This window comes from Myotis myotis, unplaced genomic scaffold (assembly GCF_014108235.1).
Source record: "Myotis myotis isolate mMyoMyo1 unplaced genomic scaffold, mMyoMyo1.p scaffold_m19_p_13, whole genome shotgun sequence".
NCBI classification, from domain to species: Eukaryota; Metazoa; Chordata; class Mammalia; order Chiroptera; family Vespertilionidae; genus Myotis; species Myotis myotis.
This window is the reverse complement of record NW_023416317.1, coordinates 20403956-20429805: the sequence shown is the minus strand read 5'-3', so window position 1 is coordinate 20429805 and position 25850 is coordinate 20403956. Positions and strand designations below refer to the sequence as shown.

General features: G+C 40.1%; 1 protein-coding gene across 2 annotated transcripts in view; it reads right to left on the bottom strand.

Annotated features, from left to right (window-relative positions):
• Positions 1–25850, bottom strand: part of GRM7 (glutamate metabotropic receptor 7) — a 756022-nt gene that overhangs the window by 150870 nt on the left and 579302 nt on the right. For both annotated transcript variants that reach the window (XR_004971482.1, XM_036332027.1), the window contains exon 8: positions 5861–6796. Coding sequence is in view for 1 of the 2 variants with exons in the window: in XM_036332027.1 (XP_036187920.1) it covers positions 5861–6796 (936 nt within the window). In the remaining variant the exon portion in view is untranslated. The remainder of the gene's footprint in view (positions 1–5860; positions 6797–25850) is intronic.

The window sequence follows — 25850 nt, the reverse complement described above, 5'->3', positions numbered from 1 at the left end:
GAGCAACCAGCCCCCATTCATAGGTGTAGTCCAAAAATCATCTCATTAACATAACAAAAGACACCTTTATTACTCTTATCACTTAAGACACTCCAAAAGTTATAGGAGCCCTGTGACAGAAAACAAAGACCAAATGCTAGAATATATATTTGATATTATAAGTAAAAATATTATATGCCCTAGCCAGTTTGGCTCAGTGGATAGAGTGTTGGCCTGCGGACTAAAGGGTCCCAGGTTCAATTCCGGCCAAGGGCACATGTCTGGGTTGTGGGCTAGAACCCCCCGAGTAAGGGGCATGCAGGAGGCAGCCAACCAATGATTCTATCTCATCACTGATGTTTCTATCTCTCTATCTTTCTCCTTTCCTCTCTGAAATCAATAAAAATATATTTTATATATATATATATATATATATATATATATATACATACACACACACACAAATCACAATATTATAGCTATCATGCAAACTGTTACTCATACACAATGAATAATCTTTGTAAAGCATAACTCCAACAATGTCATACTTCACTGCCAACTCACTGAAGCACACTCCTCCCTTACCTAAAATAATCAAGTATACAGGGTCCTCCAAGATTTCACCTCTACCACCTCTCCAGAGTTCGATCTTATCATCCCCTAATTCATATTATAGTCTGTACTTATGATTTCCCAATACCTTCTGCCAATGTCTGACAGAAACTGTTTTGCTAAGGGGAGACTATTGTGGAAGGATATAGTTCTTTATTGAGCCTTTGCCATGTACCAGAGAGTGTCTGAAGCCTTCTTTATACATGAATTCATTTATATAATTCTAGTTTCAAGAGAAAGGAGGAAGAGGAGAGAAAAGAAAGGGTTTCTGTGCAAAGCATTTTTTCATGGTTTTATTGATGTATACTTTGTTAAAAAGAAAAAAAAAAGAAAAAAGGCAACGGGCCTAAAATGGAGTCACTTGTGCTAAACCAACATCAGCCAACTGAGACTTAATATCTAACCTAATTGTGGCTTCAACCTCTCCCAGGAATGTAATCTCATGGAGTCAGTCTATACTAGTCAATACTAGTAAGGTAATCCACCTGATAAACCACTGTTTTCCCCCAAGGAAGGTGACCTTGCCTGAAACAATCCACTCTTTGTTTGAAGTTCGGTTATCCCCAAGATCACAGCAGGAAGCAGAAAGGTGATGGCTAGTAACTTCCTTGCCCCAACCTCTTCCGCCTACAAGTCTTTCATCTTACACAGCTCTTCAGCGCTTCTTCCTATTTGCTTGATGGGATGCTGCCCAATTCATGGATCATTGAATAAAGCCAATCAGATTTTTAAATTTTACTTAGCTAAATTTTGTTTTTTAACAAATTGATATGTAATAAACTACACATATCTGAAGTATGCAATTTGATCAACTTTGATAAATGTATTCATCTGTGAAGCCATCATCAAAATCAAAGAACCCAGGAGGATGACACATCCAAATATATATAATGTTTAGGTTCAGAGCACCATAGAACGATGAGAGGATAGGCAGTAGGTCAGCTCCTAGGACAAGATTTCTTGTGCTTTGAGAAAAGATCTTTCTCAAAATGATAGGTGGTCTCTGATGCACTGGTAAATGCCATAGGACAGAGGTTTGCTTGATGATCCTGGTATTAGTTCTAAAGGTGAGGCCTGGGATCTCTTGGTGGCTGAATTCTCAAAGTGGAAAATACCTAATGGGAAAAGTGTGCTCCAGGTAGCACCCCAACTGGGGGCAGATTCAAGGTCTCTTGTTGAATCTTCCCTTTTAGCAGAACTTTCTCTCATTGGAGCAACTCTGTTCAAATCTCAAATGGTCAAGACCCTTGTTTTAAGGTCCTAAGCTCTTTCCTTATCCTAGCTCTGTTCAGTTTTATGCAAGCTCTTGGTTTTTACCTGCTGAACTAGTTATTTGTGCTAAAGGAAGAGACTAAGATGATGAAGGCTTCAACTATCCTAGGTGACTGCAGCGGAACTTAGCTGATACATCATAAGGGGATAAAGGTGGACTGCACCACCAAAAGGCATTGGCTAATACCAGCTGGTTTCAGAGGGCTGTTTAGAGAGAAGTTAAGTTACCACCAAGATCACAGCAGGAAGCAGAAAGGAGATGGTTTCATATGCTACTGATATAACCAGAACCAGACAAAGTAAACAACAGAAGTAAGATCTCAACCACCAGTCTCCATGCCCATCAGAGCATGGGTGCACAGCCTTGTATAAACTATGGATCGGAACATTTCTCTCCACTGTGTTGTGATGCACCCCAGAAGGAAAAATAAGGATTTTTCTTTTAAAAATAAGTTTGTGAATATGTGCATATTTATACATCTAGAAGTAGAGACATCAGACTGTTGACAATGAGTCTCTCTAGGATTGAGTAATGGGAGTCCTTTTTCTTCATTTACATGCTATTTGTAAAAGGTTAAAAAAGAAATGTGACTTTTATAATAAAAAAAAAGAACCTGGAAAGTTCTGAATAAACACAGCATCTGTAGGGTGTCTCAGGTTTGAGCTGGGTGGCCTGTGTCCTCCAGACCTGAAGGTGCTTCTTTTCTAGGCGGCATGCAAAACTCTCCGAATAGATGTATCCGCAAGCCAAGCCTTTGTTTCTCATGGAAAAATAATCCAGTCCTCCAACGAAGTGTCACTATTTAACAATGGGATATTACCACAGCTCCCTAAACCAACTAGCTCCTGCCATGCTACCACTGGCGATCTTCCCAAGAATCATTAGTCACCTAAATATAAATTCTACAGCCAGGAATGGTTCTTTATGGCTTAGGCTTACATCTTTCCTCCCCAGCCATGTTGTAAGATACTCATCCTAGAGCAGTGATGGCGAACCTATGACACGCGTGTCAGAGGTGACATGCAAACTCATTTTTTTGGTTGATTTTTCTTTGTTAAATGGCATTTAAATATATAAACTAAATATCAAAAATAGAAATCTTTGTTTTACTATGGTTGTAAATATCAAAAAATTTCTAGATGTGACACAGCACCAGAGTTAAGCTAGGGTTTTTCAAAATGCTGCCACGCCGAGCTCAAAAGGTTCGCCATCACTGGCCTAGAGGGTACAGGGTTAACAAAGACAAATAAAACAAGATAGCATCTTCCTTAACAAGAGGAAGTTGTTGTTTTGCAAGAAATAAGGAACATTCCTCATACTTTATGCTGTGCTAATAAACTCAGCGGATGAGAAATTTCTTAAAGATATACATAGCAAAATCAAAATAAATTAAATTTCCTGAAACAGTAAATAGTTATTACTAAATTCACTGCCTAATTGCCCCCTGCCCCTATTATAATAAAATGTTTCAATTTGAAACAAAACTGTTAAACCTAAACAAAAAAGGAGGGGTTATGTCTGCTAGCTTGGTAAGAATGCCTTTTGCTGTGACCTCTTTGCTGTATTTGGCAGTTTGTCACCTTCCACAATTTAAAGTCCATGGTTTTATGTCCATTAAATATAGGGTGCCCCCAAAAGGTATACATACACTTTAAATAGTTATAAAGGCAGTGTTTTTTAAAACATTTCATTTTTCAAAAGTGAGCTGCTAAAGTGTGTATACATTGTTTTTGAAACACCCAGTATTTTTAATTGATCACTCATGCTTGTCTGTTATATGCCTATTATTGAGGTGTGTGCATTTTCACATAACAATTCACTATTCCCATTTGACAATTCAGTACCTTTGTGCCAATCAACCATGTAGAACACCATAGCCCACTGAGGGTGTACAAAGGCGAATATGTGCCATCTAAACTCTAGGATTAAAAAGCTCATTGTTTGAAGAAAGCTTCATTTTTCCTGTTGTCCAGTGCTACCAGCATATTTACTAGAACAACCAGGATACATGAATTCAATTTCTAAAATTTTGTATCATTTACAGGTTTTTTAATGAGTAAATTATAACCCCTAACCTTCCTGAAAAGATTCATAGTCATGACTGGAAATGGATAGAAATGATAAATGACATGGTAGAGACATACTAGTAGATCGTCAAACATGCATTACAAAAAGGCTCATCTACAAAACAACCACAGTTATTTCTCCCTTTTATATGCCTCAAGAATAAATTTTTAAGAAAAGGACTTAATGTTTCCTAACCTCTTGCATGGAGAACTATGTTTGTTTTCATAAGAAAATGATCATTACCTCCACAGGCTTGGATGATGCATATCATGCCCCATAAAAAGTTCAATGGTTATGGACTTACCTGGATACATTTGGAGAATTTTTTTCCTTCTTCTCTCTATTGCATTTCACTACCCTGACTCATATTTTACTACCCCCTTGGCTCAGGGATAGATAGATGCAATAAAATGAAAGTCAAGTTGGTTTCACAGCCAGTAAACATGCATTATGAATATGAAACATACCATCAGATACATATTATGCTCATTGAGCATACATTTTAGACCTTCCTTCGAGACACTTTATGACTAAAACCGTAATCTGGAACCATTCACTGTCCTTAGCTTTAGAATTCTGCATGGTTTCATGAGATGTTCACTTTAAAAAATGCAGCCTAAACTTATAGCTTTTGAATCAAACAATATAAGTGAAAGACATTTTTAGTTGAAAAACCAGAAAAATACCACTAATCCTTTTTCACAATGAAACAGAGAACATAAGTAACAATAAAATATCAGATTCAACTAATAGAGTAAGAAATCTGTAGACAGTCCTATTTCACTCTTTGTTTGCTCCACTTTGGGAACTAAGTCCCTGAATGCTTAAGAGACTTCTCCAAAATAACATGGTATCAGGCTGAACCCCCAACATCCTAGCTTCTAATCAAACTATAACTATGCTTTCTCCTACAGAATGTTCAAGCTAGGGCTCTGGGTCTCAGTTCTGGCTTCAGTTATATCAACATGTCAGACTGCCTTCACTGAGCGAAGGACACCACATCTTAAGACCAATATATTCAAATTGCCCACTTTGCATATACACAAAATTATAGGCAGATAGGGGTGGGTATAGAAGTCAGATGTGTACGAATCACATACACACAAAACCATCACCTTAGTGTTGCCGTATTTGCATGCAAATCGAACCTGCAGCTAGTTATACATGAATTGCATTAAGAATCAACATATTAGGGCTGCTTAATTTTCAGAAGCATAAAAACTTATAATTATACGTGGGGATCATGTGCAGTGACTATATTTAAGACCAACATATTAGGGTCCACTAATTTTAAAAACTTTGAACTTTCACAGTTTGAAGATATTTGTTCTACTGTGTGTGTGTGTGTGTGTGTGTGTGTACAAATTTGAGTCTCTGGTATCACTCTGAAGCACTTGATGTGATTAATATACCTAACAACACAAACAACACATTTCTCAGAATGTATCCCCACAGTTAAGCAGTACATGATGGTATATATATATATCTCCATCCCCACAAACATGCAATTGAGCAACTCTAATAGTTTGTATAGCTCACGTACTAGATCCAATCCACAATGACAACCTAAAGAGCCACTGAGGAGAGAGCGAGCGAGCAAGGAATGACCATCCTTATCCTGGAGGATGAGGAACTGTGGCCCCCTTCTCCTGTCCCTCAGAAATAAGTGTGTAGAGAGAGTGGAAAATTAATTATAGGAAGGATTACTTTGAATAGATTAGATCATTTCATACTGGATAATCTCTTGCTACATTGAGTATTTCTATAATAAAGTAACTGGAAAATGCTACCACTGGTTGGCTTTCTCTACTCGTAGGAATACCGTTCTGCATATATAAAAGCTCTTGCTCTCTACAATTAATTTGGTTTCCATCTTTACAAAAATGAACACATTTGAAATGCATGGTGTGGGGTGCATTTTTCACTTACCTTTTCCGCTGACTGAGCGGTGCCAAAAAAAATTGGAATGAAGGCAAGCCATACTATACATGTCGTGTACATAGTGAATCCAATGGGCTTGGCTTCGTTAAAGTTCTCTGGGACACCCCGAGTTTTGATGGCGTACACAGTACATGTGACCATGAGAAGAATGCTATATCCCAACGAGCAAATGATTTGCAGATCTGTGATGTCACATTTGAGAACTCCCCTGGCCAGCTCGGGGTTCATTGTCTTATGTTCATCATAGTCTACGATGATGTTGGGTGGGTCAACGCCAAACCAAATGAAAACACCTAGAAGCTGAACTGATATTAAACTTGAAGTGATCGCCAGCTGTGATGTCGGGCTGATGAGTCTGGGAGCTGTCACTGATTTCTTGCCCTGCTCAAATATGCGATAAATCCGATTGGTCTTTGTCAAGAGGGCTGCATAACTGATGCACATCCCTAAGCCCAAGAACACTCTGCGGAAGGAACACACCGCCACGTCAGGCTTGGCTATCATCAGGAAAGTGATGATGTAGCAGAGAAAGATGCCCGTCAGCAGAACATAGCTGAGTTCCCGCCCAGATGCCCGGACTATGGGCGTGTCGTTGTAGCGGATGAACGTGGCCATGACAAAGATGGTGGCGATGATGCCCAGCATCGCTAAGAAGACGGGGATGACGGCCCAGGGGGAATGCCACTCCAGCTTGATGATGGGGATATCCTGGCAGCCAGTGCGGTTCTCATTGGGCCGCTGGTCATACGGGCAATGCTGGCACGTGTTCTCATCGAACTGGTACTGGTAGCCGTCACAGGGCTCGCAGGTCCAGCAGCAGGGTGTTCCCTTCTGGGTCTTCTTTCTCTGGCCGGGTTTGCAGGGCAGAGTGCACACGGAGTGCGGGATCTCCCGGACTCCTTTACCCCATTGCATGTCCTCGATCTGCAGTGTAAGGGGTACGAATGCAACAGCACATTATTCGAGAGAAAAGGGAACGACTAGCAACAAACATAAGAGAAGTATTTGACCACCTGATGAGGTCATGTGATTTACTCCTCTAGTAGGATCTACAACCAAGATTTGACCCCCTACCAATCCATTGCAACATCCTTATCATTCACGTAGTCGTAGAGTATGTTCCAAACATACTTGATTCTAAGAAATTCCTGTGACAATTTTAAAGAATACTAGTATAAATTCTTTGTCTCCATTCCTGACCTCCCAAATAAGAATATCCTGAAAAAGAGCCTTTGGATCTTTACTTTTAAGAAGTGCCCTGGGGAGTCCTATGATTAGATAAATTGAGAAATACCCACATGCTCTCTACTGCCTTCTCCAGGACAAATGCAAATGTCCCAAACCACAGTAAGAAACACACACACACACACACACACACACACACACACACTCTGAAGTAATATAAAAAGCTAAATTCATCTTCATTTGAGGTGCTTTAAAAATGTATTAAAATTATTTTAAATTCTGTAGCATCACTGCCATTGTCATTGAGAAATTGTGAAGTAGAGTAAGCCTTTCATTTCATTTATCACCCAGAAGTGAGAAGGTTCACTTTGAGGGCTTTAATTCTAGTGGAGGATAGGAGGATACCCTAAGAGGTCAGGAAGCATTTGATCAGAAAATAACATGGTCTGGAAACCTTTCAAGATTGGCCATGTACCTATTTGGAGATGAAAATTAAACTAAAACACTCTCACTTAGAAGAGGATAGACAAGTGTTTGCTTAATTAGAATATTGATTTTCTGGAAGGGAATCCATAATCAACTGTGTTCTGAGAAATAATGGCATTAGAAATACAACACTTCACTATTGGGCTGGAATTCCTGGTGGTGGATACTGCTCAGCTTTGCCAGAATGGCAGCTACTGCTCTGCTTTTCTGAGGCCACTTTCTCAGAGCTCTTTTCTGTGAGTTTTCTGTGAAAGTTACACGGAAGCTCCGGGGGCAGCACACAGGACACAAGCGTGGCCAATGAGTAGACCACAGTGGATCCCAAGCCTGAGTGTGCATCAGAACCACTTGGAGGACTTGTTGCAACCCAGTATGCTGGCCCTACTTTCTAATTCTCAGATGCACTGGGTATGGGATGAGACCTGAGAATATGTATTTATAACACTATCTCAGGTGCTGTTGCTGGGCATTCTCTAGGGACCACACTTCACCCACCACTGATACATTCTCCTCCCAGCTCCTGGGTTAGGGATGGGATTGCCTTGGAATGGCACAGGATTTAATTTCCTGTTTTTTACTGAGATTGTACAGATTAAAAATCTTTGGTTTTGTTGGGCTTGCAGTTTCCAGCATGTAGGGATGCTGGCTGGTGCTTATGGCTACAAGAAGGAAGACGTTTGTCAAGAAAAGAGGGAAACACAAAGGAAAGCAATACGGAAAGTTGAAGACAAAGCCTGTTTGAGCCACTGGATATAGCTATGCCTGAAGCAGGAATTCCGAAGGCTGTGCCATTATGTAAGCTAGTAAATTCTGCTATGCTGAAACACTTTACATAGCATTCCTATCACTTGCAACCAAGAGTCCTAAAAGTTATATGTACTAAATAGTTTCAGCATCTACAAGTTGCAAAAGATACACCTACCAAATTAATGAGAGAAGAAATTAAATTCCAATGAATAAATTTGGCTGATATTCCCCATGCTTACTTAATTGAATTTTTAATACAAAAATAGGTTAGGAAGATACTAGAAAGTCTGAGGCTTTTTTAAAAGATAAAAATAATTTTAAGAGATAAGAGGGAAAGAAAATTAATTCATAGCTCATCAGAATTTCACTACTGTGTTAAACAGGATGTAATTTACAGTGGGGTGTGATATTTCTATCAAACTTGAATGAGAACTACCTTGAAAATCTGAATCAATGTAGTTGACTCTGAAAAAATATGGCTCAGGGTTTAAACTTCATAAAACATCATATCCTTGCAATGGTTGAATTTAGACTTTAACCAGAGACCCAAGGATATTCAGATGAGTCATATGCACTCATTTGCCTGAATACAAAACCCAAGTCAGCACTAATAACTCTAAGTATAAATAAAATAAATCTAACTAAATATGAAACATCAATAATATTTTCTCTCAACATCATCATTTTGATGGAAGTAAGTCACTGGCAGCCAACCCCAATTCATAAAATTCAGGAAATCATTTGTAACAAGAGCGAAAAAGATGCGCATTCACTTTACAAATGTCAAATTTTAAGAACCCAGAATCTAAAAAAGTTACTATTAATACAAAGGTTTTCAAATGTCAAATTAAAAGGCCCTAGGCCTGGTTAATAAGATAAATTTAAAAACTACAAGTGAATTTTATTAGCTAAACTTGAGGTTGCCTATTCCAACGTAAGTGGATACTAATATGCCATGATTAAGCTTGATCTTTGGGAACAGATGTTGGGCTCATACAAATACAGGCACAAATAATCATTCTGTCATATTCTACAGTCAATTTTAAATGTTGCCAGCTCACTACTTCTAGTTCCCCTTGATTAAAATAAAATGCCTACAATGCTGAACAGCTTTTTCTCTCAATTTACCCAAATAAATAAAGAATTGTAACTATAAAAACTGCATTGACTGATTACTTAATTTGTTTTCGATTTTCATTTAAAGTAGATCTCAACTCAATTTAATTGCGTATATTAAACAACAAAGTTGCCTCCTGCTCCAAATGAACAACAGTCTAATTTACTTGCTTTGCCAATTGAAAGAATCATTGATAATATAGGGTGGGGCAAAAGTAGTTTATGGTTGTATGTGAAGCACAGTTTATTCTTGTAGCAATTATTAATTATTGTATTATTCTCCATACAAACAATGGTAAACCTACAAAGGTACCAAGTAACCTGTAAAAGCTCTGGTAAGTGAGGATTTTGTTAAAGCAGCGCATATGACTTGTGCATATCTATATCCACATACACAAATTCAGTGCTTTGTTTCATATGAAGAAACAGTCACCTGCAAAAGACTATAGGCAACTATTTAAGGGAAAATAATAATTTAGCGCTATGAAAAAAAACAACCATAATCTCTGAGGGCTAGTAGGGATGCAAATTTCAAGTTCCTTTCTGAACTCTGCAACAAAATTGTCTCAGCTGGAAAGCCTAATTTATATGGATAGGTGGACTAATGTTTTAGGAAAAAGAAAATTATGAAGTTCTGGTCAATGAAAGCAAAATTAAGCCTGTTGTGAAATCCTAGGAAAGTGTTCTTCATTCTTAAAAAAGAGACAGAGAAGGGATATGCTGTCTTCAGCCTTTGAACTTTGATGTGTACAAAAATGATGTGAGGAACTGCAGCAGCCATTCTGTATCCATGAAGAGGCAAGTCTAAGGAATAAAGCCAATATGCTGAGAATAGAAAAAAAAAGATAAAAATAATTTGTGTCTTTGATAACATAATTATGTCACCAACTTAACCAACACTATTGACTGGTACCACTGTACCACTGAAGTTCTAATACAAAATAATAGCTTTCCTTAATGTTTAATCAATTATTTTTTAAATATATGTTTTCATTAATTTTTAGAGAGACTGGAAGGGAGAAAGATAGAGATAGAAAAACTGATGAGAGAGAAACATCATTGGTCGGTTGCCTCCTGCATGCCCCCTACTGAGGATGGACATATTCCCTGACCAAGAATCAAACTGGTGACCTCTTGGCTCATGCTCAACCACTGCACGCAACGGCCGGACTAATTAATCAATTCTTCATGGCAGTCTACTACTTGCAGCCAAACATCTAATACATTCTTTCTTGCTTCTGCATCTGGTGCAGACCTTCTGAATCTGTTAGACAATTGGTCAGTAATGCAGGTTCTTAGATGAATAACAGGTAGCTCTGGAAGGGAAGGGGACCGTTGAATCACACATGGTCAGAAACACTTATCTCTGTCTCCTGAAAATGCTCAGATAGCAGGGTTGTAAAGTCCTGGACTCAGAAAATCAGCTGTGACTCCATTGCTTCTTTCTCAGACAAAAAACAAGGAAAAGCCACCTGTCAGCTATAGGCCTGTGCCACATGCGTTTGGCAAAGGAAAACTGGGTTCTGGCCCTAGACGAGAGTGTGTTACTCCACAGGGAATGTGCAGACCTCATAATCACTGGAATTAAAAAATAAAACCAAATTAGTTGCTGTCTGACTGCCAAATGCAGGAATCAAACAGTGACAAATTTTATAGTGTTTGGAGCACCCATTTTCCATCTAGAAGAGAACTGTTCCTTTCCCCCACACAGTCACTGTCTATCTGAAAGAAAATGTTGTCACTCCAGATATATTTTCTTTGGTGAAATTGAATTTGCCTATTTCCAAATCCTACTGTGTAGACCCAACTGGCTGCGGCTTCTATTGGATATTTCTCTGTAATATTAGTTTTCCTTATTAAAACCTTAATAGAATGAGATAATTTTAAAAGAGCTTTCTTACTAAAATGCCATTTATTCAATAAAACATATCTGTTGTATCTAATTTATAGAAAAAGATTTCTAGGAAAATGCAGAGAAATGTTCACTTTTTAGTACTAGAAAAGAGCCAGGTTTGGGTTCTGGTGGAGGGAGGCTAAGGTGAAGTGGCAAAAGCTTCATAGGAAATTCTGTAGCACCTCAGTGTCTTTTTTATTTTTAAAGACTCAGCTCCTATTTTTATAGGCAGCATACCTGTACTGTGAAACAACATTTCAGGACTGATGTATTACAATAAAAACACTCATTAATTCACATTCTACTTACTCAACATTTGTAATAGAAATTGTGTTTTTTTGTTTGTTTGTTTTTTTTACATGTTCTAAGGCGGAAGCACCACGCACTGTCTGATTAGGATTGGCTTTTTGCTGTGGTGGCCCACAGCCGTTCACGGAGAGCCCCTGGAGGTCCAAGATGGGAATGCTTTGCGTGGTTACTGAGACTTTATTCTGAGTCAAGCCAGTGGTTCCCGAACTTGCCTGAACATTTGGATCACTTGGAGATCTTCCAAAAATTCCCAAGAGGCATCCGCCTGTTTTAAAGCTCCTTCGGTGACATGTAGACAAGTTTGGAGCCACAGATCTAAGCTCTCTGACAGACTGGAACTTAGAAGAAAACCTTGGTGTTGTTTAGCGAACCCAGGGGCTACAGATTTACTTCTCCTGGCTTCTGTTCTTGATTTGTGATGCACTATCTCATTATAAGTCTAAATGGGTCACTCACACTAATTTTTAATATGTTTTTATTGATTTTGAGAGAGAGGAGAGAAAGAGAGGGATAGAGAGGTAGAATCAGCCATGGGAGAGATCGATTGGCCACCTCCAACTGGGGATCCAGCCTGCAATCCCATGCATGTGCCCTGACTTGGATCAAACAGTGACCTCCTGGTTCATAGGTCAATTCCCAACCACTGAGCCACTCCAGCCAGGCTAAATGGGTCACAGTAATTACTCAGTTATACTATATTGTGAGTTAACAGGAAAGTCTGAAGCTGTAGTGGAATTATAAATTTAGACCGTCAGGAAGGTCTCCTGACTACGCTTCGTAAGGTCATTGGCCAAACAACTTCAAATGCCTAGAGTCCCAGCACATAAAGAAGTGGGTGAGAGCCCGGCGGGCTTAGCTCAGCGACCTGTGAACCAGGAGGTCAAGGTTCGATTCCCAGTCAGGCGACCTGCCCAGGTTGCAGGCTTGATCCCCAGTGTGGGGTGTGCAGGAGGCAGTCGATCAATGATTCCCTTTCATCATTGATGTTTCTATCTCTCTATCCCTCTCCCTTTCTCTCTGAAATAAATAAAAATGTATTTTTTTAAAAAAGAAGTGGGTGAGAGTTGTGGATGAAAAGGGGACACATGTTATCCTGACTAGCTCAGGGAAGCCTTCATGGTGGCCTTGCAAACTCAAGAGACCTAAAGTAACCACAACGAATGGCCTGAAATTAAAACTTTTTAAATTAAAAAGCAGTTTATGGTGGGTAGTCATGTTCTAGGCTGGTATCTTTCCTGACAAAAGTAAATCTTTACCTTAACTGAGCCTATTGTCTTTTGCATCTACAAATAGCATATTGTTGGAATGTCAAAGTAATTTTACTTTTTCTGGACCCCTCAAAACACAGGCACCACTCTGGAGACCATGAATCCTTTCATTTTTATTGAGTTAATCGCTGACTGTTAACTATCCTGCACCCACTTAAGTAAAAGAAGTGTGTGTCTATCATTTTACTTTTTATCCAATCCCAGAGGTTTCCCAGCCTTGCTTTCCCCCACCTCCCTAATCTATCACCAGTGGATTTTGTGTAACCCACTTATGTCTCCTCTTTTGATTGTAAAACCAGGTGCAAAACTGCCATTCTCCAGAGCATTATCTCAATCCATTGAGATTCCGCTTCCTGGCAATTGTTGAGTTTGGCGCAAATAAACTCACAAAAGCTCTTTACAGGTTTGCATGTTCCTTACGTTAACAGAGTAAAAAACGTTTCTTTTCCCAAAATGATCAAGTCTAAAGGAACACAGTGTCATCATACATACATATAATATGTGTTAAATTACATTAGGAACAGATTTCATAATAGTTCTGCCTAAATGATCTGCTTTTACTATTTCAATGTCTGCATTTCCCTTAAGTACAAGGGGCAAGATGATAGGTACTTGTTTTAAATGTATATAATTAAAAACTCCCAGACTAATTGGTTTCTCTTTCTTGATAAAACCTTTCTAAAAATGGTTGACTTCACTTGGTTCTAGAATTATATTTTTCCGTTCTTGTTTTTTTCAGAACTGAGTTATTTGGAACCTTCCAGTTTTTTTACAATATTGATACCTTTTTTAAAATACCTTACATTCAGATAGCCAAACAATGCACATCTCCTGACACTGGTTAGCTGACTCTTTCTGGAAGATATTGCCACTGGAGCAACCATCCCCTTACAATTTATATGCTAACCACAAATAATCGCTTATTCCTCTTCCTCTGGGAACAGTTCCCTAAAATATGTTTACCAACCAAAGACTAGATGTTTAATCTTGTTCAAATTGTTACGCACATGTAAAATTCATTTTTAAGCCATAGATTTAAGAATAATTTGTAATGTAAACATATTCATGTGAGTACCTAAAAAATACCACAATTTATACTTGTTCAAAACTGAACTCGTGATCTGTACCAGGAACTGGCAAAATATTGCTCCTGGGCCAAATTCTGCCCACTGCCTGTTTTTGTAAATAACATTTTATTGGAACATCACCACAAAGTTCTTACATTTTGTCCAGAGCCAATTTTATGCTGCCATGACAGAGTGGAATAGTTGTGAATATATGCCTGCAAAGCCTAAATAAACTATGTACTATGAGGCCCTTACACAGAATATTGGCTGACTTATATGCAAAGAAAACTGAAGGACAAATCCATAGCACAAGGCAGCCTTATGTATCCTTGAACTAGGGATTTTTTCATTTTTGACATCTTCCTTGCCCTTGCCCTGTCTCACCCCACCACATTACCAACAACTTGCGTAGATTTTCTCTCTTGCAAATCACTCACCCTTGCTCCTGTAACAAGGTAATAGATTGGCTCCAATCAGCCCTAAATAATTAATCACCAGCTGTTTTCCACTGGACTGCAATAGAACAAGGAAGTCTCAGGTAATAGCCAATGGGAAAGGGAATAACCCCCCTACTACCTGAAAGGGACCCATAAGACTACCCATCTCAACCAGTCTACAGAGGCTGCACAGAAAGAAAATTCTAGCCCTAGAGACAACCTTTTGATGACACAAGCCCACAATCTTCTGGGAACTATATGTTAACTGTTCCTGAATTTTACATGTGATCCATGAAGTTGTATGAACTGCCTGTGCCTATCCATTATACCAGATGATGTAATCCCAATGAATATGCATGACTTCCTTACCTTTAACCTTCTAAATCTCACCCCAAAACCCGGCAGGCAGATTTGTTTTGTCCAGTCTCCTTTCTGGTTGACTTCACAATAAAGCTTTTTTCTTTTCTCAAAAGCCAATGCCATAGCATTGACTCCTCTGTGCACTGGGCAACGGGCTCTTGTGGTAACACTACCACAATTCTTCTGAAAAAACTTTCTATGGAATTTTCTCAGCTCCCTTTCCTTCTGAGCCCTTCCCAATTCAATCTGCTGCCCCATAGCCAGAAGGATTCTTTGGCAATCAGGGTTGATCAACTCACCTTTTGGCTTAGTCTCTTCCATGACTTTCCTTGCTCTTAAACTATTTAAATGACCCTGTATAGTCTGGCAGGCACACTCATCAAATGACTTAACACGCCTGGCCTTTATTGGAGTTTCATGAAGTGTCCTGCCTCATAATGTGTTTTGTGCTGTGATATTCTGCTCAACTCTTGTTCACCGAATCTTGCTCAGAAAGTCTTTACCCAACTAGATTGGGTCCTCCTTTTATAAACTCTCAAAGAACCCTCTTCAAAAGAATAACACAATTAGTAATTATGTAAATATGTGACTTCATTAAAGTCTATCTCCCAACTCATATGTAATCAGACATGATGAAAGGATTCATAATTACTTATGTGAGTCTCATCTGTTTTCTGGTCATTTACTACACATCTATAGAGTGAATGTTTACAGCTGAAATGCCCTTGGCATCTTCATGAGGAAAGAAAGGGAATTGAATAGGGGGCACTCATTTGCTAGGTAGAGGGAAAATGAACATAATTAACACGCCGGGGAGAGGGAGAAAAACAAGTTATGTGCAATATGCAGCCAAGGACAGAACTTGGTTTCAATAGGTCTCTGATTGTTACTTTCTCCATTAGTGAGCTTAGTCTCAGTTCAAAACAGAAAGACAATGAACCAGGAAGACAGACACTGGTTCAGTGACTTCATCATTGTCAGTGAGGAAGCCCAAAGTCAACTGGAGCATCAGTTTTCCAAGTTCATTAGTAATGAAGACTAAGTTAAATAACATTGCAGCTGCCTAAATAATTAATTTCTATTAGAATATCTTAAGGCTCTAAAGATTAACTTAATCCATGGCGAGGGGTGGGGGGGGAAGACACCTTTAAGATGATCATTTCTACTCCTCCCCACTCTCTTGAGCTTTGATTTGTCCAATTGAATATCACCAGCAATTAATGCCATAAAGTCATTTCAGACTCTATGCATCTAAAAGCAACATGTCACCTTCCTTCCCTTTCTTTAGATCTTGCTACCCCGTCTTAGCATACCACAGAAGTTAATACCATGAGCATTAGACTCAGATGGACATGGCTCAAATCCTAGCAGAGTGACAATGACCAAGTCATTTAAGCTGTCTGAGCCTTATATCTTTTTCATCTATGAAATATAGTAATGATTACCTCCTAGACTTACTGAGAAAGTTAGTGTCTGTTAAGCACATTGTTGGCCACATAGTATAAACTTAATAAACTATCTCTATTGAAAGGATTATTCCAGACAATACTGTCAGTTTGACACCCTTCTCTATCTTGCTCCCCTCAAAAAATGTTTGTCCCAGTCTTCTTCCATAAATCCTTTCCTCTTTGTCCCCAAGGATATGGATCTATTAAAGTTATTATGTTTCCTTACTTGTTCTTTCTTATTTTAGGTCTTTCCCTTTGTTTATTATTCCTTTACTATTTTACTCTTCATAGAAACTACTCTCTGAACTAAAAAACCTGGGTGTTTACCTCTTTGTCTCCCTCCACTTGGGAAGAGCACATCTGTTTACCTCTGTGCCTACAAAAGTGGATCAAAAAGAAGTTGTCATAGTGCCTTGGAAAGCAAGTGTGGTTCTATTGTACCCTGGATGAAAACCCACACCACTGCCCACTTGAAACTGTAGTCACCTCATTTTAGCACTCATCATTCCAAAGCAGAGTTCTGATCCTTCATTCTGTGTCTTCTGCCTCCCCTCATCCCACAGACCCATTCCTCTTCCAGCAAAGGACACTGCTTATGAGTCCTTTTAATACCCTTAGATGCCCTATTTACCTTATTTAGTTTATAGTCATCCTCTTAGCTGTCTTGCTTTCCCCCCAATTCTTCAACATGCAGTTCAAACACCCCAAATCTTCCCTGATGCCTTTAAACTAGAAATGCCCACTCCCTTTGTTGAAATCTCAGTATTTCAGCTGTATTATTCTCTGACCTCTTCTACTTATACTTTGAAAACTGTGGCCATATGTATTTTTTTAAACCCCTCATACCCTAAAAGGTGAAATGGAACACAGGTAGACTCTATCCCAAGAAAGAATTTCTGAGGTTAGAACAAAAAGGGATAAAATCCTAGGATAAAAAATGCCTTCTTTTAGTGCCCTTGCATGTTCCTTATTCTTTCTTTTTGTTTGAGCCTCCCATGACTGACTTGCTTAAATCTGACAAACTATACAAGCACAAATGATAGAAGTCCTCATATCACTGCTACTAAATCTTCTTTTCCAACCAGCTCAGCCATTCATCTTAGCTCCTGCGTACTACAGAAGTTGCAAATTGCTTTGCACCCACTCACCTGGGGTGAGTCATGCTCTCTGCCAGGTAAATGGGGAAGAATGCTGATCAGTCAGTTCACCATCTGAGACCAGATGGGCTTTTGATTTTCTGATTTTTTTTCTTACCTTTCTATTTTGCTAAACTTCTGAATCTCTTCCCTTTTATTGAGCTAGAGAAGAAAAACTGTTTTTTTTATACAGATTATTTAGGATAGTTACCCCACATTTCATTGTGAGAAATATTAGCCCTACAACATAATCTTTTGAACATAGAAAACACCCTATTCAATATTGCCATATCAGGGGGGCCCACAGTGCACACTACTTTATTAAAGATGCTGAGAAGTTTTGCTATTAAGGAGAGATTACACTTTGATAAGCTATAGCTTCTAATTCATTTGTACAGAGCAATATTTCTCTCCTGTGATATCTATTATCTCATCATCCTGCAGCATGTGTATCCCTCCAATAACACTGGAAAACAGTGACACTGGGTAAGTAATATTTGGTTGGAATTACAGCATCACCTTCCAGATCTTTTCCCTAACCTGTGTGGAGTCATGGAATGTCAAAGAACACAAACTGGGTTGTCAACTCTCAAAATACTAGCTGGGTCATCTTTGGCTTCTGTGAGGCTTAATTTCCACACTAATAAAATGAAGTTACTTATAAGAGAATCAAATAAGATTGTCTATGTGTGTGTTTTAAAGACAGCCCGGCTGGTGTGGCTTGGTGTTGAGCATCCACCTAGGAACCAGGAGGTCACAGTTCAATTCCTGGTCAGGACACATGCCCGGGTTGTGGGCTCAATCCCCAGTATGGAGATGGCAGAAGGCAGCCAACTGATGATTCTCTCTCATCATTGATGTTCTATCTCTCTCTCCCCCTGCCTTCCTCTATGAGAGAAATAAAAATATATTTAAAAAATAAAGACAGTAATAGTTAATCAAAAAAATTATTTTTATTTCTTTCCTCTATTTTTTGTTTGTTTTAAGAAGAATACACTATTCTTTCATGTGGTTGTCAGCTTTCTCTTGCTCACTGCCTCCATGCCTTTGCTCACACAGCCCCTCCTAACTGGCAGGGCCTCTCCCGCACACAGATTAGCAAGACTGATCCAGAACGTCCTCCTGGTGAACACGGGGAAGCCAAACTAAAATGCTCCCTTCCATGCTACAGGGGAAAGGGTTGCCGCTCCCTACAGAGTGAGCATAAGTCAGTAAGTATTGATTACAAAGCATCTACTGTCCAGTGATTAATTGGAAAATCATCTCTTTAACAAACCCCTCCAAGTTCATCCAAGGAAACAACTCAAATAGTTGGAACTTTAGGCTCAGTTGCCAGCTTAGGATGCAGCAGTGACATACTTGGGTGAGAGGCCTTTGGTATCCTTTATACTACATCTGAGTGGCCACTGACAGCCACTGAATTCTGTTCCTGGCCCTAATGAGTATTACTGATGGCTGTTGAGATGTATGTGCATTGTTCTCTATGTCCATTTACATATAAATAAAATCAGATAGACTATTTAAGAAATAAAGTCTACCTCACAACCTTGGAAATGCAGGAAGCTAAGAAAGAAGTGGCCTCCAGACCCGAAAGCATTCTTCTATTTTTGTCTCCTTTAAACACATATGTTGAAGCCTAATCCCCACTGTGATGGTATTAGGAGGTAATTATGTCGTGAAGGTGGAGTCCTCACGAATGGGATTAATGTCCTTCTAAGACCCCAGAGAGCTCCCTCACCCAGTTCAGTCATGAGGAGACGCAGCGAGAAGTCCTCTGTCTATGAACCAGGACACAGGCTCTCACCAGACATGATCTGCTGGAGCCTTGACTTGGATTTACCAGCCTCCAGAACGGTGAGAAATCAATTATTTTCTGCTGGTTATAAGCCACTCGGCCCAAGATATTCGGTTACACCCACCTAAATGCACTAAGACAGCATATTTGTTTATTTTTGCTTTGAGAAACTAGGTCACCTTCAGAAAGTGAGAAAAATGAAGAGTTTACTTGATTCAGCTCATCTCTCAGGAGTGCTAGAAGACTACAAGGTTATAAAAAGTACTTTTTTATCCAGAAAAGTGCATACAGGAATGTAGGGCCTATGATGTTCAAGAAGGACCTATTATGACAAAGTTGTGAATCCTTAGACATGGTGATCTTTAAACCATCCTCCAGACACCATTTATTTATCCTGTCTCATCATTCAAAAGCTATTCACTAAGCAGTTCCTACGTTCTAGGAACTACATTAAGCAAGAGCAATAGAGATATGTTCTTTTCCTCGATAGGATCTTGATGTCATAATGGAAATTTGCATGTAAATCCCAATGAAATCTAGTATCATTCAATATGCAATTGGTCCTTAAGCTGCCTTTTCTAAGATATTGGGCTATGAGAATGAATGTGCATTCCTTAGTGGAACAATAAGGGGAATGGAATTCAGGAAGAGTGAGCAGTTTGAACAAATGCAACAAAGCATGAAAGCACTCCATTCAGGATGGGGATGGGATGAGGCGCTCTAAGTAGTTTCAGTTGAGCTGAAATACAGAGTGCACGGAAGGAAGGAAGAAGATAATGTTAGAGACAAACACAGGTTGGCACTGGATCACGGAAAACCAGCGCACTTACTTATTTTTGACTCACAGCTATTTACTGGCCACCCAGTATCCTAAGTGATGTTCATTCAGATACAATTGCTGGACACGTGGAATAAGACGCCCAAGCTCAAGGAGCTTAGAGTTGGTGAGACAAAGCACCAACAATACAACAAATTAACAAAATGTATATTGCAGCAACTATTAAGCAGGAAATAATGAGCTAATGTAAGAAAACAGAGGCAACTCCTTTGAACAGAAGATGAAAGAGGCAGAGGAGTTTCTGAAAGTTGTGACCTGGAAGGGGAGGGCATGGGCAGCAACAAGACGAGTGCAAAGGCCCGGAGGCAGAGAAGCGTGGTGTGGCACAGCAGTGCCTTTCCAACTGGAATGTGCAAACAAATCCTTTGGGAATTTTGTTAAAATGCAGATTCCGATTCAGTCAGCCTGGGTGGACTTGAGATTCTGAATTTTTAACAAGCTCCCAGGTGCTGGCACTGGTCTGGGCCTACACTTTCCTAGCAAGGTGTTAAAGGACAGAATTCAAAGTGGGTGTCCAGAGCTTAGTGGTGAGGGTATCATCGCTGTACGTGAGAGCGGAGAAAAAGGCAGAGATCAGTTCAGGACTGTCGCATGGCCCGCTGGGAAGGATATGGTTATCAGCAGACATACAATTCATCCTCACGGGGTAGAGAGAGGAGAGGGTGAATGTGGGAGCATCTTCCAGGAAGAAAGGAGAAAGGCTGCTTAGACAAATTTTCTTTTATTAACAACAGACCTCCTGACAAACAAGTGGTACATGATAGCTTGAAATTTCTTATCTGTGCAATGCTTTTAGTAGGATTACTTGTGGTAAACAAACCTGGAACCTATCAATTTGCAGGGCATGATTTCCTGAAAAACATCCTGTAAGCTGTGTATCTCTCTAAGTTTAAAATAATGATGTTGCATGACCAAAACAGCTCTCTTTCTTGTATGCAGCCACATAAATTACTCATAAACCTAATTTATTATCCTGGGACAATTTAATATCCTTGACCTGAAGGCAAGAAAGGATCTGGGAGTGGTACTGGTACTTTCAGACCTCTCCCGACTTTCCGTGTCTCTCCACTATTTGGAATTAAAGAGTAAAGCCTGTTGCTGGGTGTTATAGACTCCTAACTCTCCTCCCCAAATTCATATGTTGAAGCCGTAGTCCCTCCCCAGTGTGACTGGATTTGGAGATGTGGCCTGAATGGAGAGGATTAAGGTTAAATGAGGTCAGAAGGGTGGGGCCCTAATCCAATAGGCTTGGTGTTATAAGAAGTAAAGAGACACCTGGAGTGGTTGCACACACACAGAAAAGACCATGTGCGGACACAGCAAGCTGGTGGCCATCTGCAGGCTAGAAAGAGCTCTCGCCAGCCCAGCCTGCTGGCACCTTCACCTAGACTTCCAGCCTCCGGGACCCTGAGAGAATGAATCGCTGTGGGAGAAGCCACCAGTGTGTGTGTTTTCCTTATGGCAGCCTGGGCTGACTCATACCCTGGGTAAGATCACTGGTTTGTGCAAATCAGGTTTGACCACCTAGTCCAGTGATTTTCAACCTTCTTCATCTCATGGCACACATAAACAAGTTACTAGAATTCTGTGGCACACCAAAAAATATGTATTTTTACCCATCTAACAAAAAAATAGGTATAATTTTGATTCATTCATATTTGATGGCTACTGTTGTGTTGGCTGTTGTTTTTATTTGACAATCTCCGGGAAAACAGTCAGGTATTGCATGTTTTCGAAATTTTCATGGCAGCACATGGGTTTACACTCACCTTCGCAGAGGAGTGGAGAAGTGACCCTGCAGAGTGACTGATGTCTTAGAGCAGCAGTCCTCTGCCAAGGACATGTTGGGAGCCTTGAAACATACCTTTCTTTATACAGGCCCCACCCAGAGGGGTTCTGATTCAATTGGTCAGGGCTAGGGCCTAGACATCATCGGTATGTTTTCAAAGCTCCCCATCTGATTCCTCTAGGAATCAGTGGGCTAAATTATGTTTAATTTAGGGTTGAAACAGTGGGCTAAATTATGTTTTTAAAAATATTTCTGGAGAACCTGGAGGAAGGGATGGAGTATAAGGTGTCGCTATATGAACAAACCTGGCTTTCACCCTCTGCAGACCTGATAGATGACAAGTAAGAATCCAAGCTTCCCTTCCCTTCACGTGTCCAAGCTCCCACTGAGCATCGGACTTCATCGTGGGTGAGAAGCCAGGTAGTTCTGTAAGGGCCACACGTCCACGGGGCCCTGAGCAGCAGGCCTCTCAGTCATTGCCCATTTAAATGCCAACAGGAACTGTTAATACATACGCATTATGGAAAAGCACTCTCCACTCTTTTACGCCAACCTGCACATTGCTACAATAAGCCATTCGTTCAGAGCTCAATTATTTTGTGATGTTTGATTAAACAAAATCAGCAGTAAAATAATTCTATTAGGGTTAATTGACATCATTTCACAGGAACATTAACCACTTTGCTGGTCACGCTTTCAGTCACAAGCCTCCAGATTTCAGTGGCCATGTCTGAACACAGTTCTTGAAGATGGCTCCGACGGCGGAGTGCAACCTCACAGGTAGTTTTTATAAAGCAGTTCCCACGTCCGCCGTGTTCAGCCTTAGAGGAAGCACTGCAATATTCACAGGACTTGGCAGCTAGGGTTTACCAACAAAGCCTTGTAATTAGTTTCTTAATCCAGAGCTTGAAAATGATAATAGTTTAATGCCCAGACTATGTCAATAACATTTAGGCAATCCTCGGAGCCCCAATTCTCTCATTAAATATATGAAGTGAAGATGAAATTAGCGTGGTCCTGAATCAGGAAAATAAGCTTTTTTTGAACATAATAATAAACTTATCATTATTATGATTTATCATTATTATTAGCAGTAATAGTTTTTCTCATCTCTCCCACCAGAATAACTGTTCTAGAATTGTGGAATTCTCTTGCAGCCCAGAAGCACCACATGGATGCTGGATGCTACTTTTTTTGTTTTGTTTTATTTTGTTATCCCAAGTCAGTGTTTTTATTTGTAAAACCTTTTCAGACATAAAATTGCCAGAAAAAGTTTTATTTTGTAAAAGGTGAAAGATTTATACAATCAAAGAGAAACCAGAGTATTTACAACCTATCAAAAAGGACTTTTACTTTTCAGTTACACAATTACTATTATTGAACAGTCACTCTATGCCCGACAGTAAATACACACTCTCTAACCCTCATGAAAAAACTTGCAAGGGAAGAATCATTCCTTGTATTCTGTGAGTGAGGAAACACACTCAGTTAGTGTCTGAGTCCACAATCTGAGTCCATCATCTTTCTAAATACATCTTGGTGGCTTTCAGGCCACAAAAACAATGGACTTCTTCAAATGTCTGTAGTTACACATCTTCTAAAAATTCCAGGGGTACATAATGATATACTATGTGAAGTTAGTCTCCTTTTCATTCTTGCAGCCAACTTCCATGAGGCAAACACAATGACCAGCTTCTTGTGCATGTTGCAGTGGATGTGTGAGAATGTGTTCACTAATTGCACTGCTTACATTCATCTTCATTCATTCGTGTGTGTGTGTGTGTGTGTGTGTGTGTGTGTGTGTGTATGTGTTTCCAGGAGTGACAAGGAAGAGCTCAATGCATCAATCATTAAATATTCAACCTGCTTACTTCTAAGAATTATTCCCCTCCTCACCCAACTCTATGGCCCTCTGAGATTATGCTCAGATGGGAAAAGAACGGCCTCATTTGGAAATCCCTGCCTTGAGGACACAAAAAGGAACTCTGCATGTCCCTCTCCCTGTTCAGAATTATTAATAACTCTAATTATAAATTATTTAAAGGTTGTTAATGAGCTTACGTTTTTACTGTTACCAAGAATGTTTTTACTGTGACCAACAATGTTTAATTACTCTTTCATGGGCAAACTTAGTTTTCTAAGGATAGCAAAGAGTTGCAGTAGCTCTAACATGTCTCTTCACACCCTCCTTCCTCTCCCTTTCTCCTCATTATCTGTTCATGAATCTCCCCATCCCAGAGAGGCAAGGCCATGCCTGCCCCTCTGTGCATCCTTGACCCGGGCTGAAATGAATCTCCTTTCTGACCCAGCTCAGAGTCTCCCATGTCCAGAGGCACAGAGAAAGCTCAGGCCTCTCCCCCTAGTGACCCAGAGCATCTTGTTCAAGTCTCCTCTGTGGCATTACAACCATCATCTTCCTAAAATTTACATTTACATCTTTCATTTACCCCGAGGGCTAGAATCCCATGTTGTTCCATTTAAAACCAACAGACACTAGGTACAGAGGAAATATTTTGTGGCGGAAAGCTTATAGTAGGTACTGGTTTCATACAAATCTGAAACCAAGCACATATTTTCCTAATCATTACTTGTGAGTTTGAGGCCGATCATCAAATCCTTCAGGACCTTTTTCTCATTCTATCAATGAGGACAGTATCTGCTTTAGAAGGTTTCTAGAAAAACAAACCAAAATAAATTAAAAGCACCCAAAACATAGGAGGTGGTGAAGACTTGGTCATTGATTTTCTTTTTCATCCTCCCTCAATATATGTTTTTTTGAACTGACACATATTGCCATTCTAGTTATAAATTTAAATTAATATTAATTACAAAATATAACCTAAAACTTAAATACTCGTTTATAATCTCCCCAGATCTGATACAATTTCTGTGAATGGCATGATGATCCAAGAGATTTGGGGACTCAGAGTCCTTGGAGTCTCCCTCCACCTTTTCTCCTCTCTCCCTCCTTATCTGATCCATATTTGATGCTCCATATCTGGTCCACCAAGTCCTGGTCACTAAACCCTCAAGAAGTGCCTATCACAGCCACCTACACCCTCATTCTCTACCTCGTCCCCCAGGCACAGAGCTCTCTTCATTTCTCATGCAGCCCTGGACTGAGAAGGGCCTCCACCTGGATCCACCTACTTCCCCTCAACTCCACCCTCCACATACAGTGGTCGTTCCAAAGGCAAGTCTAATGGAGTCACTGCAACCCCACCCTTCTCAGCTTATAACCCTAAATGGGTCTTCATTGCTCTTAGGTGAAAGAGCGTGATTCTCACTGTGGCCTTTGAGACCTCTTCCTTGGCCTCATCCCACAGGCCATGACACCCTCGGCTTTCTTCAAGGCTCCCACACCTGAGTCCTGCCAGCACGTCCTGCTCCCTCAACTAATTGCTGTTCTCCCCTAGCCCAGCCTCAACTCCCAGAGGAGCCTTTTCTAGTCTCCCATTTTGGTGAAATTCCCTGAAAATGAACTGACAGCATCATTTCTCGTCACAGATGCAGCTTGACATTGTATGTGAGAGAGCGTTGGATCACCATCTGTCCCCTCTACCAAGTGGCAAGTTCAATGAGGGCAAGAACAGTGCTTGGGGTCACATCTCTGTTCTCATCAGCCAGCACAATGTCTGGCATAAAAGAGACAACCAATAAAGATAAATGAAATCCGTATCACACCTATCACTACCTACCGTGGAGGCAGGGATGACTCAGTGCTTACTCAGTGCCAGGCGCTTTGTGGGGTCACATTGGATCTTTGTGATAAGTATTTCCTCTTGCGGCCTATTTTAGAGAGGTGACAATAACTCAAACATAGAGCTTGATCTACGCTAATCATCTAAAATGAGACTCTCCTTTAAACATTTAAATTAGAAATTACCTTTATTAAGTTGACCAATGTCCTTGCCCTTCATGCAGAGTGCACTTCTAGGGAGGTAGACAGAGCAGCTCCGGAGAGCACAGTGGGCCAGCTACACAAGGGAGAGTGTGAACCAGGCCTACGGAGCACAGGGGGGCAAGCCAGCCCACCGATGATGCGAGGGGCTGGGAGCGCTTCCACTGAGATCTGTATGGATTCTGCTCCTCAACGGCAAGTG